At 37.2% G+C, this 19738-nt stretch overlaps 1 protein-coding gene across 10 annotated transcripts in view; it reads left to right on the forward strand.

The window, feature by feature from the left end:
* Positions 1 to 19738, forward strand: part of SEMA6D (semaphorin 6D) — an 820805-nt gene that overhangs the window by 790152 nt on the left and 10915 nt on the right. For all 10 annotated transcript variants that reach the window (XM_074294394.1, XM_074294392.1, XM_074294396.1 and 7 more), the window contains 10 exons: positions 13517 to 13681; positions 14386 to 14497; positions 15074 to 15134; positions 15263 to 15325; positions 15432 to 15533; positions 15780 to 15870; positions 17193 to 17312; positions 17922 to 18010; positions 19069 to 19286; positions 19383 to 19514. In XM_074294394.1, the coding sequence (XP_074150495.1) occupies positions 14460 to 14497; positions 15074 to 15134; positions 15263 to 15325; positions 15432 to 15533; positions 15780 to 15870; positions 17193 to 17312; positions 17922 to 18010; positions 19069 to 19286; positions 19383 to 19514 (914 nt within the window). In that variant the 5' untranslated portion in view covers positions 13517 to 13681; positions 14386 to 14459. The remainder of the gene's footprint in view (positions 1 to 13516; positions 13682 to 14385; positions 14498 to 15073; positions 15135 to 15262; positions 15326 to 15431; positions 15534 to 15779; positions 15871 to 17192; positions 17313 to 17921; positions 18011 to 19068; positions 19287 to 19382; positions 19515 to 19738) is intronic.

Consider the following 19738-nt stretch of genomic DNA (forward strand, 5'->3'; position numbering starts at 1 on the left):
AGGGCGTGGTCTGACAACAAAACAGTTAGCTTTTTAATGAACATCTGATGAATTTTCCTTTTGAAAGGACAGTGTTGATGATTATAAAGGCAACTTAAATCTTTTATATATTTTGGATTTTTATTGGAAATTTTTTTCCCTGTTGCCTTCCTATAAGGCACTAGGAGGCAGCCATAATTCCCATTTTTATGGGATGTGAAAATAGAGTTACATAGTCATTTTTATCAGAGGGCAGATTTCTGATGATTTCAATCCTGCCTTAGCCACTTATTAACTGAGTTAATTAGTTATTTTTTCCTAGTCTCAGTTTTCTCATCTAGAAAATGGAAGTAATAATAGCCTCTATTTCAGAGGGTTATAATGAGGATTAAATGGAATAGTAAATGAAGAGTTTTTGTAAAACTTAAAGCACTATATATATAAAAGCTAGTGGTAGTAATATTAGGAATTGGCAACACTGAAATTTAAACCTTGGATTCTTGATTTCCAGTTGGGAGTGGGAGTATGTTCTCCTGACATATTTTACATAGTGCTAAGTAATTCTAGCCTGTTGCACCAAAAGATATGGCTTAACATCCAGCATTCTCTTGAAGAGTCACATGTGTTGGTGAATTAACTGCTTCTGTATTATTCAAAGTAGTTCAGTTCAAAAAGGTCAACATGCTATGACCAGTGCATAATTCTAGTCATGGGGACACAGCGGCAAAGATGAAACAACCTCAGTCCATAAAGAACTTAATTTGTTTGGGGGGAGTTAAATATACAGAAACTTAAATAAAAAGTAACTTGAAGGAGAAAAGGTCAATACAACTGGAGGCGATTGAGAGTTTTATATGTGGAGACTGTCTTTGCTAATGCCGATAAATATTGGATTCTGGATTCCATGCTCTTGAGTCCACACCTAAATGGACGTCACTATCCTGTATCCCTTTTTTACTTGGGATTAATATCATTATCCTATTTTGCACCTTCCAGATTTTGCCAGAGTGGGAGAAAAATGCTCTTGTATCATGAGTGAGCTAGGCTAAGGGTTTGTTTATAGAGACTGCATCAGTCAATCTGGCAGAGTTGGTATGAACACACACCCTACTTCTGTCATCTCAGCATTGAGAGCAGAACCAGGGATGGCACCAGAGCCCCATTATCCTGAACAGAATGTCAGCCTTGGCCCATATGGCAATCCCAGCAGGTCATTTGGCCCACTAAGGCAATGTTCCAAAGACAGGCTTGAATCTCTTGGCATCCCATTCATACCTTGGAGTTTCAAGCTAATTATCTAGAATCACTCAGTTGCTTGGAAAGCCCATGGGAGCGGTGGTGAGGAGGTGTTCTGATATAGCTTGAAATAAGAGACAGGGAGAGGCATGTGGAGAGGGAGGGAAAAGAGCCGAAAGGGGGCAGGGGAGAGATGGAGAGAGAGAAGGGGAAAAATTTAATTCCTGTAGTCAATAGGTAACCTTGAAAGACCTTCTGCTCTTCACAGAGAAAAGAGCAGATAAATCTATGTTTACTTCTGTCATAGTATATATCATGTCCTTCTTGGGGGAGAAGAGATTGCAACTACTTTGTAATGCTTATTTTCTTACAAAACTAACCTTGAGCCTCTGGGATCTCCCTAGAAATGAATTTGTCATTTTTTCTCTAATAGGAAGTGCTTTTCAAATGAGAAGGCCATCTTACATGAGGATCACCCTCTCATTAGTTTTCCACATTATTTTCACTTTAAATCATACTTCATTTTCAGGACACTTTGGCTCCAACACATTTTCTGACTTGAATTTGGGTGGACAGGCAGAAACTTGTATGAGCCGGGTCATTTGTGGTGTGTGTGAGTGTGTGTGTGTGTGTTTTATCTCTAGAGCCACTGTTCAGAATTTTTAGCTCCTTGGCTCCTCTGGATTTTGTGTTCAGCTTAAGAGAGAACTAGTCACATCTTGTTCTAGGTTTCTTTTTTGCCTGGATCATTTAAATTCAGTCTTGTTATCCAATGAGTCACTGACATGTTTTCCTAAAAGGGATGATAATTTTAGAGTATAGGTGTTTTTGCTTTTAAGAAAACCCAGTATACAAAAATCCTGGGAGTGGAGTAGGTAGTTATTCACTTTACAATGTATCTTTCAGTTTATAGTTTAAGTACATTTTAAGATTGTTTTTACATCACCTCAATGCCCTCCTCCTCTCGTACAGAATATTTTACAGTTCCTTTAAATGCCAAACTTATATAATTCTTTTAAGATATAATTCTAATTAAGGAAAATTCAGTTTATTCACAACTTTTGTGGAATCTCTCCATTACAAAAACATTACAAAGAGATTGGGCCAGCTCCAAACCAGATTATAAAATAAGCAGAATTTGTCTCAATGGTGTCATCTTTGGCATAGATTCTTAATCTAAAATCCTTGAATCCTCCTTAGTCTATAGATAGATTTAAGGGAGTTCTTTGATCTTGGATGAGAGGAAAATTATATTTTTATTATCACCAACCTTTGGTTTCTATATTTTATTTTATGTATTTACATTACATTATGCTGAGAAGTGGTCCCTAGGCTTCAGTGGACCACCAAAGGTGTTCAAGTCTATTGATAACAAAATGGTTTAGAATATCTGTTCCATGGTAGTCTTCTTCTCCACATTTCCTTATGGCATGCAGAATACTCATGTTCCTCAGCAGCTTTACAAACCCTTTCAAATGATCTATCAGGGAAGTTTCCCCTGATCCTTATTATTTCTGTTGGGTGATTTCTTCTCTATTTAATCTTATAATACTTTGCCCTCCTTTTAAGTACTTAATCATCTTCTAGCTTGTGCCATATTTATTTCTGTACATTTTAGCTTTCCTAACAGATGGTAAGCTTCATGAGGGAAGCTACCTCTTAGCCTATTTTGGGGGGTAATTGTACAATGTGACCTTGATGTCTCAAATGAGATGGGGCTTAACTATCCTACTTCCCAGGGATGTTAATATTTCAACAAAGGAAAAACGTTAAATCAAAGAAATGGATCTCAATTCAAAAAATTTACCAGTAATCTGGGACAACTGATGGGCTGTATTTGGCCAGAACCCTGTAATCACACCTCCAGGCATCTGCTGCTCATAAGACTGGCCCACAGATGTTGTTGCTCTGGGCTTTGTGGTCTTGGAAAGGCTTTGAAAAGGGGAAAGCATCTCAAGGGAGGAAGCAAGAGATAGTGTGTTTCCTTTTTGTTGCCTTTTGGTTCAGGGCAAAAGAGCAATTTATTGATTTGATTGTATGTGCTATGTTGGGTACATCAATTCAACAAATATTTGTTAAATGCCTACCTGCGGTGAATCTTGGTGCTAAGGGCTTAAAAAGAAAGACTCAAAGATAAATAGGATTTTCTGGCTCAGTCTCAATTTGGGAAAATAGAGTATACTTTTCAAGGAGGCTTTGCCACAATGATGATGAAATCCTTTGTCTTACTAGGCTTACTGATTTAGGGTTTGGAAGATGTAGTCATTCCTAAGAACTCTGATCAACATTAATGACCAAGTATTACTTTATGTATGCTGCTCATCTCCTAACAGAGGTAATTAATTCAGGGTACAGAGTGAAATATCTATTTTTGGACATGACCAATGGAATTTGTTTTAAATGATTGTATATTTGTGACAGTGGCTTTGCTTTTTCCTTTTTTTTTTTTGTCCCCAAAGGGAAGGGGATGTGAGGGAGAGAAAAATCAATTTTTGTTAATTGAAAAAAATACAATTAAAATATGGTCAGTGACTTTGTTAGTCAAATATGCAAAGGGCAGCCCTTAATTATTTATTTTTAAAATATATATATAACACTGAGGAAAGTCTCTTTTTAATTTACAGTAAGATGCAACTGCAGAAATTGAAAAGAAAGCAATATACCAACACTGATTCATGAAATATTTGCTCTGCTTTTACAGAGTATATGGTGTGGCCCTGTCCCATCTGCTAGATTAGAACCTAATTGACCTGGGGCTACAGGCAGTTTATTAAGGGGTGAGGGTAGGATCCAGTTAACATGGCTAGAAATCAATGAGGGTCCTGATGGGTGAATAAGGCTTATCTGTTGTCAACAAAGCCAGGGCAATATTAAGGTCCTGGTCTGAAACAGGCAGTCCCCAGAATTCATTTCAAGTTTGAGGTAGGGTCTACATGTTAAGAGATTATCAAAGGATAAGGGTTATGGATGCTTCCTGCATATAGCCTTATGCCTCAGCACTGCCCTCCAGGAGTCTCGGTCCTGGGTGAGCCACAGGTGTGTTATTGAGGCAGCAGGAAGCACCATGCAAGCGTTCTGGGGGGATACTTTGCCATCTGGAGGGGGCAGGGAAGACTTGGAGACAGCGCAGTAAGAGGTACAAACAGAGATGTCTCATTTGTCTTTGTGTATCTCCCTCGACACCTGGCATAGAGTATTGCACATACATAGCAGATGCCTAATCAATATTTGTCGAATTAAATTATTGAATGGGAGTTCAGAGAATGGAGATTAAAACACTGATGGCGCACCGCAGTGCCTACTGGCATATATAATAGTGTGTGAGCATTGTTGCTATTCACAAAAGTGGTTCTAAAAGCCACATCTTTTACAGTGGCAGAGAGAGCCTTAGAGACATCAAGATGCTTCTTGTGACATCCAAAGGCTGTTACTAGCCCGGGCGATGCCAAGGGGAGGCAGTAAGAAAGGGGAAAATTAGCTGTTGCAGAGTAGACTACAGTTGTTGTGGAAAGCATCCAGGATGGCATGATAGAAATAACACTGGACTAGGGAGTCTGGAGACCTGGATTCAAGTCACAGCTGCTACATTTTCTCATTGTGTGTCCATAGGCAAGTCGCTTAATTTTCCTAAGCCTCCTATTTCTGTAAAATGAGGATAATACAAAGATATGTATCTTTGTAAACTTTAAAGCTCTCTGTTTATTATTGATGATAATTCTGCCATTATTACCAGTACCATTATTATTAAGTATCATTTATTATTAATATTATGTATAAACTTATATAGCAATACATTTATCATACATTATATTTTTACATTTATTACTTATATTACATTTACTATACAATGCATTTATAAACAATATATTTATGTCATGGTTATGTTGTTGTTGTTAGGAAATCACTTTGTAAGCATATACCAGCTGGCTGATCCTGGACAAGTCCACCTTTCAATGCCTCATATTAATCCTCTAAGCCTAAAAATTGCAAAGCTGGCCATGGCAGAAGGCATCTCCTTACTGGGAGTTCCTTTTACCAGTGATAGTGCGAGTCCAAGCATCCCTCACCCCTCTTTTCCTAATACTAACTCTATCAGTGTGAGTTGTTATTTATGACAGCCAGAGCTGACCAGAAGAAACCAGAAAGTGAAGTCCCCATATATAGTTGGATACCAAATACAAATGCCCTGGACACCCTATTACCTATTTTTGTTTTTTCTTCAGAGCCCATGTGCATAGTGGTCTCCAGACTGGCATCCTGTCATTCTAGACGGTACAAGACCCACAAATTAGAGGGTTGGGACGGACGATGGGCCTTAACTTACCTTCCCCAGGGTGGCTTATTGGAGCTTGTCTCAACGTGACCACATTCCCACACCTCCCCCTCAGCCATTCAAACATCCAGTCTCCCCCTGTACCCTGGGTCCTCATACCAGAATGTGTCATAGGGAAAATCTTCCTTTCCCTGTTCTCCTTGATTTACCCATATTCTGCCCCACAGATCACATTGGGATAGTAGCAGCAACCCTAATTTGGCTCTGCATTTCTGGGAAGTGGTTCCTTAGTACCACAACAATTTGTTTTTGTTTGTTTTGGTGGGACTTAGTGACTTGCTCAAGATAAGCAGCCATGTTGCAATCTGCATTCTAGATTTCATTAAATTATGTAACTCCCCCAGTCTAGGATTTCTCCATTACCATCAAGGATTCCATCTTTTTTTCAATACACAACTTCAGGGTCCTGCTAGACTTCTCACTGTTACTCATCACCTTTCTCCGTACTTACACAATAACTCCCATAGTTCAAGGCTTTTTGTGTAGAATTATCCATTAGCTTGCTGGTTGGTCTCTGTATCTCAAGTCTTTATATATCTGTATCTCAAGTCTTTATATATATATATATATATATATATAATTTTCCTAAATGCAGATCTGATTGTGACACTATTTTACCTCAATAAAAAATAGTTGCTTCCTAAGACAGTAGGAAAAATATTATTTCATCTTTATCTCATTGTTTTTTAATTCTTTTTTTGTGTAAGTTTTATAATATATTTAATTCTTTAATTACAGTAATATATGTTTTATAAATAAGTAAATATGCATAAATTAGGAAGGCAGACACAACAAAATTTTATTGATTGGAATGTTTGAACTAAAAAGTTTATAGACCACTGACTAGTATTTCGGATGGTGAAAATGCCTCTGGTAATTTCTAGCTGTGTTCTCTGGACAAATCATTTGACCTTTCATTGCCCCAGGCAACTAAGAATAAAAATCGCACAGTATGTGCTGACCTTCTTTGAAGGTTTCCTCAATGGGAGCTCTTCTATACTAGTGATTCTTAGTTTGTAGGCTGAGCCCCAAGATCCTTTGAGGAGTTCATGAGGTCAAAATTATTTTCATGATAACACAAAGACATTTTAATGTCTAAATGGCAAATAATGATAGATATAAGCCACTTAAACAAAAGCTCTTGAGGTGCTCTCATAGTTTTTAAGAGTGTAAATGAGTCCTAAAGCTAAAAAATTTGAGAGCCACTGTTTTATTTCAGTGAAATCACAGGCCCAGTTTAAAAAATAATAACAAAAAATCCTACTCCAATAATGTTATAGATGAGTTCTCTCCTTCTTTGAGGGAGCATTTTTCCCCAATGATGTTTGGGTCCAAAGATTAGGAATCTCTGATAATTATAGAATGTAGAATAACTATTATATTATTATAGAATATTTTAGGATATAATGCAGAATATGTTATAAAATATAATGTAGAATATTCTATATATTCTGTAACATAGAATGTCCATTAATTATAATTAGTGAATAAATATAGAATAACTATTAATGAATCAATGTGTATTTACTTTTCTAGGTATTACGAATACAATGACAAAAATGAAAGTATGTACTCTCAAGGAGCTTATAGTCTTTTGGACTAGAAATGTGTGCTTTTAGATATTATAAAATATATACCAAGTAAATGAAAGGTAATTTTTTAGGTGAGAGGGGAAGCCCTTTAGCTGTTGGTGGGGATCAAAGGTTCTCATGTAAATAGTGGCATTTGAAAAGAGTTTTGAAAGAAACAAAGCGGTAAATTGAGGAAGGAGTACTCTTCAGGTGTGGGATGGAAGTAGGAGATGAAATAGCTATCATATAAGAATTAGCAAAATGTGGTCAAGTTGGCTGGATTAAAGAGTATGTGTAGCATAATAATGTATAATGAATAATAAAGAGTAACCCCCTGCCTTGAGGACATCCTATAAGTCATTCCCAGCTCTCAAGAGTAGCAGCTTTTGGTTAAAATTTTGGTTAAAATTGGTTTAAAATTTCCTAGTAAGTAATGGATATGTCATGAATGCAAACAAAGAATAATCTTACATTTATATTTTTCTACTTTCCATGCTTAATGTTTGGCTTTTTCTTCTTTATGAAACACTAGAACAAGGAAGAAATAGGATGAAGCCTGTAAGACAGGTGATTGCCCATGCTAGACTGTTTGCTCACTTCTGCAACAGAACTTTCCTAGCTAGTGTTTATTGGAGACGTAGCAAGGCATAGAGAAAATTTCTTCCGAGGATGGAGAGAAAATGTTTTCTTCTACTCTTAATGCTCAAGAGTCACTTAAATTCCCAGTATAAAATGAAAATAATAATAGTACCTAACCTCACAAGGATGTTGTAAGGATCAAATGAGATCACCTATGTAAAGTGGTTTGCAAACTCCAACATGCCATGTAAATTTTTGTTGACTGATGCTTTGTGACCTCATTTAGGATTTTCTTGACAAATAGCTCCAGTAGTTTGCCATTTCCTTTTCCAGTTCATTTTACAGATGAGAAAACTGAGGCAAACAGAATTAAGTAACTTGCCCTATCTGAAGCCCATTTGAACTTTAAGAACTCTTTAAATGCTATCCACTGTGCCACTTAGTTTCCTGCCCTGGTATAAATGTTAGCTACCGTTGTTATTATTATTGTTGTAATTAAAAGGGCCCATTGTCCAAGGCTAACTGTTACTTATAGGATGCCTTCAGAGCTTTTCAAGAGTAAACCAATCTCTATCTCCTAACATGTTTCTTTGAATTTTTCCATCATTATCAGTCCAAGTTCTGATTGGATATATTGAATTGTTTTGCTTAAATGCCTTATGGTGAGAGATAGAGAAACAAGGACAGAGAAAGACATAGAGAATGGGGAGACAGGGATGAGAGAGAGTGAGAGAGAAGAGACTGAGACATAGAGACAGAGACAGACAGACAGAGAAAGAAACAGAGAGAGAGAGAGAGAGAGAGAGAGAGAGAGAGAGAGAGAGAGAGAGAGAGAGAGGGAGAGAGAGTAGACAGAGAGACAGAGACAGGCAGACAGACAGAGAGAAACAGAGAGAAACACAGAGACAGAGACAGACATAGAAAAAGAGAGGAGGAGAGACAAAGAGACAGAGAGACAGAAACAGAGAGAGAGAGAGACAGAGACAGAGAGAGACAGAGACAGAGAGACAAAGAGGGAGAGAGAGAGTAGACAGAGAGACTGAGAACAGGCAGACAGACAGAGAAACAGAGAGAAACACAGAGAGAGACAGACATAGAAAAAGAGAGGAGGAGAGACAAAGAGACAGAGAGACACAGAGAGAGAGAGAGAGAGAGAGAGAGAGAGAGAGAGAGAGAGAGAGAGAGAGGAAGGAGAAGAAAGAGAGAGGAGGGAGGAGAGAGAGACACACAGAGACAGAGGCAGAGACAGGGACAGAACTTGGAGATGACTTACTTTGTGCTGTGACACAGAGAATGGGGAGACAGGGATGAGAGAGAGTGAGACAGAAGAGACTGAGACATAGAGACAGAGACAGACAGACAGAGAGAGAAACAGAGAGAGAGAGAGACAGAGAGGGAGAGAGAGAGCAGACAGACAGAGACTGAGACAGGCAGACAGACAGAGAGAAAAGCAGAGAGAAAGACAGAGAGAGAGAGAGACAGACATAGAGAAAGAGAGGAGGAGAGACAGAGAGACACAGAGACACACACACACAGAGAGAGAGAGAGAGAGAGAGAGAGAGAGAGAGAGAGAGAGAGAGAGAGAGAGAGAGAGAGAGAGAGGCAGAGACAGGGACAGAACTTGGAGATGACTTTGTGCTGTGACCGACAGGAAGCATTGGTTCTGTTGGTAAGAATGTGGTTGCTGGGGGGGGGGGGGGTATTGTAATTTGAAGAGAAATCACTTTATGCAGTGTCAGATGAATGAATTACAGGAAATGATAGCTCACTAGGCAGCTAGCCTCTCTGCTATGAGTCAGCACTGACTCAGTCTTCAACCTTGATGCTAGGGTCACAACTGCTGAGACTCCCTTTCCAGGAAGGTGCAGTGGTACCTGGTCTGGCTCTGTAGGACTTCGAGTCCCTCTCTACATGATATCATTAGATCCCTGGGCAAAATATTGCAGGATTTGGCGATTTTTTTTTTTTTTTATCCTAAGGCCCTAGTACTAAGCATTATTTCATCTTTAACTCATCATTTTTAAATTTCTGCTTTTGTTTAAGCTTTATAATGCATTTAATTATTAGTTTCAGTAGTATTTGTATATACTTTATAGTTAGTGGCTTGGTTCCTTTGTGAAACACTAGTGCACTAGGGAGAAATAGGATGTAGTCATATAATGCATATGGTGGCTTGTGGTGGGCTATTTCCTCATAGCTGTCAAAGAGCTTTCCTGACTAGCATTTGTTCCTAGAGATGTTTGTAAGTATCCAGATAATTGAAAAAAATTTTTTTCAGTTTTTATCATTGTATCAAAAAACAGCATAGAAATTTCCTTTTTTTTTTTTTTTTTTTTTCTTTTTCTTCCATCATAGTAGTACAGGTCTTAGTTCGGGTGCCCTAGCATAATTTAATCATCACCAGAGCATCTCATATTTACATAATGCTTCACCTTTTCAAAGGGCCTTATGAATTCAGTAACCCCGCTGTGAGGAAGGTAAGGCTGGAAGAACTTACCTCCGTAGATGTATAAGACCTTTAGAGGTCATTTTGTTCAACAGTCAGGCTCACGCAGTATTATAAGCATAGATAAGCCCCAGAGCAGTGGAGTGATTTTTGCTATAATTTGGGGAAGCCATTGACTGATACAGGATTCAAATTGTAGGACATGGGATTTCCCACTCTCTATGGGCAATGGTGGGTAAGCTTTCCAAGCAAATGAGCCATTTTAGGGGATTGTGGCAAAAGATTCTGGGCTCCCCCATTTAAGAACTGATGCGGTCCTTTTGCACAGAGACTTTGATCTTGGGTCTATGGCCTTTTATTTCCCAGGTCAATGTTGAAAAGAATAAAACACTGAGCCTTGGAGTCAAGAAGCGTCCAGTTCAAATCCACCTTTGGATACTCGGTAGCTACTGGACCCTGGATAATTGGCTCAACCTGAATGCCTTAGTTTCCCCAACTGTACAGTTGGAATTATAATAATAGAACCTGTCTTCCAGGATTTTTGTGAAGATCAAATGAGATAATATTGGTGAAGGGCTTAGCATAGTGCCTAGCACGTACTAACGTCATCATACCACTCATGCTCAGCCAGTTAAGGTTCATAAAACTATTTCAACAGTCCCCAAGGTGCACCGACCTTAGAGGGTCTTAGTTTAATTCCCACTTTTCTTACTCCCCATCAGTATAACCGTGAGCATGTCCCATTCTTCTCTGGGCCTCAGTTTCCTAATCTGTTAAATAAGGAGGGAGGCCTAGATGATGCTCCCAAGGTCCTTATTAGCTCTGCTTTCTGTGCTTAGATACAAATCTATATAGATAAGTAGATCAACAAATAGACAAATTATAAGCCCCATTTAATTTTTACTCAGTTTGATTTAACTCCATTTAACATTCTAAGTAGAATTTTCAGTAACTATTATTCCTCATTTTATAATTTTATATTAAAATATATTAAAGTACTTGAATATATTTAAATGTAAAATAAAATACTTATTTTCTGTCACCCTAGAATTCATCTAGCACATTTATTTATTATATTTAAGATATATTAAGATAAACATTTATTTTGTGTTTTAAACATTTTAATATAGTTAAAATAAGGATACATTTTATATTTTAAACATTAAAAGCTTAATAGCTTAATAGGGTTAACAGAAATATATTCTCTTTTTTTTTTATTTTCTCCTATTATGCCTCTTCCTGACTTCCCCCCCTCATTGTACTCTTAGCTCAGATACAATTTTTTAAGTGACACTGATTAAGTAAGATTCTCTTTGTTGTCCATTATATTCATATTCAGGACTGGACTGGATTCAGGCAGTCCTCAGCTCCTGCACAGTATTGTTTTCCTAGTCTTGTACTTACAGACACCTCTGGTCTAATTTCCTTTTTTCCTGGTCAGATTTTATAAGCTGATTTTTGTCCTCCTCAAGTCAAATAATCATCCTGATTTCGGACCTTCACTGCCCTGCCTCTCCCCAACCTCAGTTTTTCTAAAACACTTTCTATTTTCATCTCTATTTTCTATTTAAGTTTAAAAGCTTTTGAAGGCTAGGATACCTTTCATCTGAACTCCAATATATTTATTAAAGAATTGTTCTCTCTTTACAAAGGCAGGATTCCTCAAACTCACATTTACATGTATGATTGTTCTAAGAATCATGTAAGGAGCACTCTGATTGCCTCTGGCCAAGAGGTTGGAATTCTCTTGTAGTTGGAATGATCTCATGCTTTCACTTCAGCTTTGCAATGGGGAGAAAATCTAGGTATTTTTTATAGTAGATGGCAATCCAACCTTGGTAGAATTAGTCTGGACAAAATAGGGTCTTTGGAGTTTTATGTATATACCCATCCATCCCATTGAGAGCTATCCAAAGAGTAGAGTAGGAGACCTGAGGTTTTGGTGGCTGCTTTGTTTTTTAAATTAATTAAGCTTTAATAACATCCTCCAGAGTAAACTTTTTATTGGTGAATTGTAATCTTAAGGACCATAGGGGAGATGTGGTTCAATCCCTGCCCATTGGATTACCCCAAAATTCCCAGCAGATCATTCATCCTCAGTTATCACTGTCTTTATGTAGTAAAAGGGGGAGTGGGGAAAGCACAACAATTTAATTAATTTGTTTCTATGTAAAAAGTGCAGGATTTGATATCAGAATCCCACTTATTTTAGATATTGAATCCCTCTGGACCTCATTTTCTAAATCTGTTTTAAAAAATAGGGTGAAGAAGAGATGGGACAAAATGACCTTGTAAGATTTGTTCTAATTTTCAATCTAGAATTTTGTATAACTTGCTACATGTCCTTGAACAAGTAGTTTTTACTCTCTTGGGGCCTCAGTTTCCTCATGTGAAAATTAAAAAGCTGCATGAGATGATCTCAAAACTTGGAGTAAAATATTACTTATAATAAATTATAATTATAATATAATAATTATATTTTATTAATAAATATGCTATATTGTATATAATTACATTATGTATCATTATTATATTCTAATATTGTAAGTTCTAATATTACATTTTAATGTGGCATGTGTCTGAGGGCTTTCATTAAAAAATATTTATACCTGGATGATCTTTTTATCAACTCAGCTATTTAATCTCTGCCATCTTTTTTGGCTACATTGTTCAGGGAGTATTTTTTTCCCTGTTAGTTTTCTTTTGCCAATCTCACCTGTCTCTATATTCTAGGGCATCTATTTTATGGCTCTTACATGTTGATTACTGCCAAGTCCATGATAAATAAAACAAAATAACAACAAAAACTACTCACAAATTTTGGGTTTAAACTCATTATGCTTACAGCAGTAGCATTACACTATCTTCAGCCAATAGGTTACTAGGGTGACGGCTGTCATTATCTCTCAGGATATCTGTGAAGGCAGTTTAGGCATTTTATGAGATGGAGGGAAATTCTGTATTGGATGCTTTTCAGGGGGCTTGGGGGAAGGGAACGAAATTGCAGTTTAATTAAAATTCTAATCCCAACTTTCACCATCTTCTTGCCAAGTCAGCAGCCTGCATTTCTGTCTATGGTTCTTGTGACTTTGCTGTGATGACATACATAGTTACCTCCAAAAAAAAAAAAAAAAAAGCTTGTAAATTTGCCTAAAAAATTCACAAACATCCATACGCTTCCCAGATGCTAAATTTAATCAGTTCTGGAATGCTGCCACCTTCTCCCTGTGTTTGTAAAGGTGCCTCATCCAGATCTGCTAGCGTTCATGGGGAGGGGAAGAATGGGGGTGCTGGTGAAATTGAGCTGATTACAAACGAGAAAACAGTTTTATCTCAGCATAGAAATCTTTTCAACCTGTTTCTGTTTTTCAGGTAGCTAACCAGGATTTCTAAGGAAGCGCTGCTCTTTTCCCCCCCTTGGCCAACCATGAGGCCCCCCCCTGCTTTGTGCATATATACTGCTAATAACCATCTCCCAGTTGAGGGCAGTCAGCTTTCCTGAGGACGATGAACCTATCAATACCGTTGATTACCACTGTAAGTAAGCCATTAAATGATTCCTTTTTCAAAAGAAAGAGGCACTTTGCTTCTCAATTCCTCAGCATGTTTTGTAGAGATAGGAATTTTTATTTGCTTTTTCTTTTTTAAAGACATTTTGAATTTTGAATTTGTCCCTAATTATTTCTTAGCTTGCTTTCTTCCTCTTTCTTTTTCTTTCTCTCTCTTTTTTCCTCTCTTCCTCTTTCTTTTTTTTCTTTCCCCTTTTTCTTTTCTTTCTTTCTTCCTCTTTCTTTCTCTCTTTCTTCCCCTTCCTTCCTTCCTTCCTTCCTTCCTTCCTTCCTTCCTTCCTTCCTTCCTTCCTTCCTTCCTTCCTTCCTTCCTTCCTTCCTTCCTTCCTTCCTTCCTTCCTTCCTTCCTTCCTTCCTTCCTCCCTCCCTCCCTTTTTTTTTTTTTTTAACACCCCCTCCCACACACACACACACAAAATCAGGCTGTTTTGTTCAGGTGTTTTTTTTGTTTTTTGTTTTTCCCAAAGCAATCAAAAATAAGTCATGTAATTTTGGTATAAAAAAAGACCATTTGCTGACATTTCCCATCTTTTATTCATTTACATTCAAGACATTACCAGAGGAATTTAGTTAAAACCCTTCTACAACTAGTATATACAGCTAATCAATGCTGTCTATTGATCTTCCAACTCCATAATCCTGACTGATGGTGCAGGCCATTTTTACTTGCAGATTCAAGGCAATATCCAGTTTTTAGAGGACGCCCTTCAGGCAATGAATCTCAGCACAGGCTGGACTTTCAGCTGATGTTGAAAATTCGAGACACACTTTATATTGCTGGCAGGTAATTTTCCTCTCGTTGGTTTATTAGATTAAAATTCTTTTCTCTAGTGGGGCATGCTTTAATGCATCTAGTTCATGAAAAAGCAATATGTAGATAGCGATCAAAAATCAGAAGTAGGCAGGATAAAAGGGGTATGGGGGAAACCAAGCTACCCAGAAAATTCCCAGAGTTCTGTAGCAGGGAAAACAGCAGAGACAAAGCATTCATCAGTACTTTGTTACTATAGCTATTAAGGTCTTACACTTCATTGTTCTTTCTGAAAACTATAGAATAGCTGGAAAATTATTCTTCCCTATTTCTTAACATGGAATGAGTCAGCTGAATATCACAAGTATGTTTATGCTTATACTCTGAGCTACCATGATAATACCTCTCTCTGAGTAGGGAAGCGATCCAAAAGTATCTTACCAAGGAAAACATAACCTTTGTTGACTAAATTGTTTCCTTAGGTGAACAATCTCTAAAGACTCTACAACATATTAAAGAGACAGATCTGTAAAAACAAACAAAAAAACAGCAACAGGCTTTCAGTTTTATGCCTTCTAATAACATGGCCTATTCTCTTATTTGCAACAGAGATCAAGTTTATACTGTAAATTTAAATGAAATCCCCAAAGCAGAAGTGATACCAAGCAAGGTAAGCAGCTCTTTTTAATGAAATTGATTTAAATTTACCCATTTCTACTTCCCCTTATCCATCTCTCTTCTCCAGGAAAATATTTCAAAAGTAAAAAATTAATCCCTTTTTTAATTTGATTAAAACAGAAATTAACATGGAGATCGAGGCAGCAGGATCGAGAAAACTGTGCCATGAAGGGCAAACACAAAGTGAGTTCAACTGTGGAAAACTTGGAGTAGTTCAAGTTGGGAATGCTGTCAGAGAGCTATGTGAAAAATAAATTGTTAATGTGTAACTTGATTTTTTTTTTTTTAGGATGAGTGCCACAACTTTATTAAAGTGTTTGTTCCAAGAAATGATGAGATGGTTTTTGTCTGTGGCACAAATGCATTTAATCCCATGTGCAGATACTATAGGGTAAGTACGTTAGATATGATATGATTTATCTGTTATTGTTATAGACTTTTAAACCTTCACTATTTCAGTGTCAGAGTTGAGTTTTCTAATCTCTACCCCAGTGACTTGTTTTTTCTCTAATGCTAAGGAAAAATAGAGACAGAGACAGAATTTGTCATTTAGAATTACAACAGAAGTCAAACATAGTTGCTTTCAAACTGGTACATAGAACAGATGTGATAACTGCTCTTTATTCTCCTTCTGCAGTTGAATACCTTAGAATATGATGGGGAAGAAATCAGTGGCTTGGCAAGGTGCCCATTTGATGCCAGACAAACCAATGTTGCCCTTTTTGCTGGTAAGATCTTTTTTTAGTCATGATGCCAAATAACTATTGACATTAAAGGGGATGAATAATTTTTACAGGAAAGCCAATGGCCACTTGGTTAGCTTCTTTCACACAGGTGTGCTGAAAATCAGATCTTTAAATAGGTTTCCAGAAGACATTGATGGAAAGTGAAATTATTTCAATGAAAGCTATAATCATTCCAAAAGAGAAGTGACTCTGTCTCTCTGTCTCTCTCTCTTTTTTTTTCTTTCTCTTTCTCTATATACACATACACATATACATACATATATATATATACTCTCTCTATATCTACACATATATACATACATACATATATATGATAACAAATTCTATGTATTATAGCAAAAAGATTGCTCTATATGAAGCCAGGAGAGCTTGTTTCTAATCCTAAGTTAGTGATACCATTTAATTAGCTCCATGAACTTGAAAAGCAATTTTCTGGGTCTCAGTTTCCTAATCTGTAAAATAAAAATAATGATACAACAAGGACCGAGTAATTAGGTTGCTAGATGATTTTTATGATAGATCTGAATTCAAAAAGCCCTGAATTTGATTCCAGTGTGTCTGATACTAGCTATATGTGTTCACAGACAACTCATTTAATTTCTCTAAATCTATTTCCACATCTGTAAAATTGGTATAGTAATACTGTCACTACCTATATTATGAGATGCAGTAAAGTATAGTGACCCAGAAGCCCACCATTGGAGTCAGAAATACCCGGATTCACATGATGCCTTTGAAATACACTAGATAAATAACTCTTAGTAAGTTACTCAGTGCTCCAAAAAAAGTCTCTTAAGATTTTTAAGTTATAGAGGAGTTGTTGTTTTGCATCTTTTGAGGAAATTTCCTCACCAAGATTTCCTCACATAGATACAATTACAGGTTCAAATAAAAGCAAAAAAAAAAAAAAAAAAAAAAAACCTCTACCTCCCAACATTGTTGGGATAATTAGATGAAATAAGCATGTAAACTGTTTGCAAATGCCAATCCCTAAATAAATGCTAGTTGTTAGTATTTGCTCTGATTATCTCGAAGGATTTTTGTGTGTATCAACATAAACTTATAACTTAGAGACCATCTGAGCCAGCCACTGTTTTCAGATGTGGACTGAGGCACAGAAAAATCAAGAGACTTTTCCCACGTGATAGATATGCAAAGTATTATTTTTGTGAATACAAGATCATAAGCTCTCTGAGACATGGAAACCTCTCTTAGTTAGCTTTGCATTGACCCTTGTGGTTGCCTCTGCTCTTTGCTTCATGTTTTGTTCACTCGTTATACCAATTCCAGAACTCTTGTTTCAGATGGCAAACTGTATTCTGCAACAGTAGCCGACTTCCTGGCAAGTGATGCAGTCATTTATCGGAGCATGGGTGATGGATCTGCCCTACGGACCATAAAATACGACTCCAAGTGGATAAAAGGTACCTTTGAAGAATGGGGGCATCTTAGAGCCTAGTATGACCCAGCCAAGAGCCCTGGGAGGGTGGAGGTACAATGACAGAACACTGTTTAGTTAGCTATATGCCAGAAGCAGGATCTAGGGAAGGGAGCTCTGGATTGGCAATCTGACCTCAACCAGGCTCTTTTTCTATATGATCCTTAGCACATCCTTGCATTTTTAAAATTAGGATCCTAGTGGGGATGAATGTGATAAATGTGTAGAGATGTAAGAACTGAAATAAATGAACTTGTTATTTTGGGCCTGGAATTCAAGGTTTTATTTCTACTTTAAGAGTTTTTCTTTCCTAGTTAAAGAGGTTAATGAATAAATCTGTAGAAACAAAGACCTTTGCTGTAGTATAATTCCCTGTAGGCCTTTTTACAGTCCATTAGCTGACATTAAAGACTCAAGTTCATTGAAGCTTGAATACACCCATATTTGAACTCCTTAAAATCTTTGGCATATGAGAGTTCCTGTTGACTTGTTTGTATGTAACTAAGAGACATCTGTCAGTCATTCATAGCACTCAGTGTCTAATACTAATCGAATTCTCCTTTAGATACCAGTTTGTCTTCGATTTTTCTTTCAGAGCCACACTTTCTTCATGCCATAGAATATGGAAACTATGTTTATTTCTTCTTTCGAGAAATTGCTGTAGAACATAATAATTTAGGCAAGGCAAGTATATGATAACAGATGTGTTATGTGACACTGTGTGGGAGTAAGAGGATAATCTGGGAAAGTCAGTGATATCTTTCTCCTGTATGGATATATCGCATATATAGTCCAAAAAGGTCTTTTTGGTTCTCTTGAGAAGAGTATTATTTAGAGTCAGAGTTCAAATCCTAGCTTGCTTTGCCTCTTACTAGTTGTATGATCTCAGGCAAAGCACTGGGATATTCAGTAAACCTCTTTGCATCCTTTCTAGCCAGACAGCCATCAACTTGGGGGAGTGACTCCTGGGGAGGCTTGAACAATGTCCAAAATAGAAACATCAGCTTTGAAATTCTTATTTTCTCTCTCTTCATGGGTCTACAAGAGTTCCTGGTCCTTGCTAGTTTCTTAACCCTCTAAATCTAGTCTTTTTTTCTTCCCTGATTGACACATAGCTATTTTTAAAATAGACTACTTTAAAAATGAGTATTTCTATAATAACTGACATATTAATACTTTCCACCCCACCCCCATATATGCATATATGTACACACATACACATAAATGTACACTTTTCTGCCAATATTAGATTCCACAGGCAGTATGAACATCTGGAAAAACATTAAATCATGCCTGGGAGGGGCAGTTAGATGGCTCAATAGATGGAGTGCAGTATCTGAAATCAAGAAGACCTGAGTTGAAATATGACTGCAGACATTAGCTCTGTGAATCTGGACAAATCACTTAATCTCTTCCTCAATTTCCATCTCTGTAAAATGAGAATAGCATTAGTATCTGCCACCCAGGGTTATGGTGAAATTTAAATGAGATAAAATTTATAAAGTGTTTTGAAAATCTTAAGCACTATATAAATAAATGCTAAATAAGTATTTTATTACTAAAATAGCCCTTCCCTCTGATTTGCTTAGTCTGGTATAATTCTTTTTTGTAAAAGAAAAAAAAAAGTTTTCTAAATTAGACAGTCTTCCCATTTTGTATTGATCTATTACAAAACAGCTTTCTTTCTGCTCATTGCCCCCCACATTCACATCCCTGCTGTTCTTTTTTCTTCACTTGGACAGGCTGTGTATTCTCGAGTGGCCCGTATATGCAAAAATGACATGGGTGGATCCCAGCGGGTCCTGGAGAAACACTGGACTTCTTTCCTCAAAGCCAGACTCAACTGTTCTGTCCCTGGGGATTCGTTTTTCTACTTTGATGTCCTTCAGTCCATTACAGACATCATACAAATCAATGGCATCCCCACTGTGGTTGGTGTGTTTACCACACAGCTTAACAGGTAAGGGACTCAGTCAGTGCCTGACCTTCAGAAAAGTTCTTGTCTTCCTTGTTAGAATCTCCCAGTTAATTTTTATTTCTTTCTCTTTTCTTACAGTATCCCTGGTTCAGCTGTGTGTGCTTTCAGCATGGATGACATTGAAAAAGTGTTCAAAGGAAGATTTAAAGAACAGAAGACCCCAGATTCTGTCTGGACAGCAGTGCCTGAAGACAAAGTCCCAAAGCCAAGGTTAAAAAAAAAAAAAAAAAAAAAAAAAAAAAAAAGAAGGAAGAAAGAAAGGAAGGAAGGAAAAGAGGGAAGGAAAGAGGAATGGATGGAGGGAGGGAAGGAAAGAAGAAGAAAGGGAGAATAAAAGAGGAAGGGGAAAAAGAGGGAGGGAAAGAAGAGAAGAATTTTAGGAAGGAAGGAATGAGGAAAAAAGATCTCTGAGTTAGGAGATCTTACTCCTGATA

The sequence above is a fragment of the Sminthopsis crassicaudata genome, chromosome 2 (genome assembly GCF_048593235.1).
Source record: "Sminthopsis crassicaudata isolate SCR6 chromosome 2, ASM4859323v1, whole genome shotgun sequence".
NCBI classification, from domain to species: domain Eukaryota; kingdom Metazoa; phylum Chordata; class Mammalia; order Dasyuromorphia; family Dasyuridae; genus Sminthopsis; species Sminthopsis crassicaudata.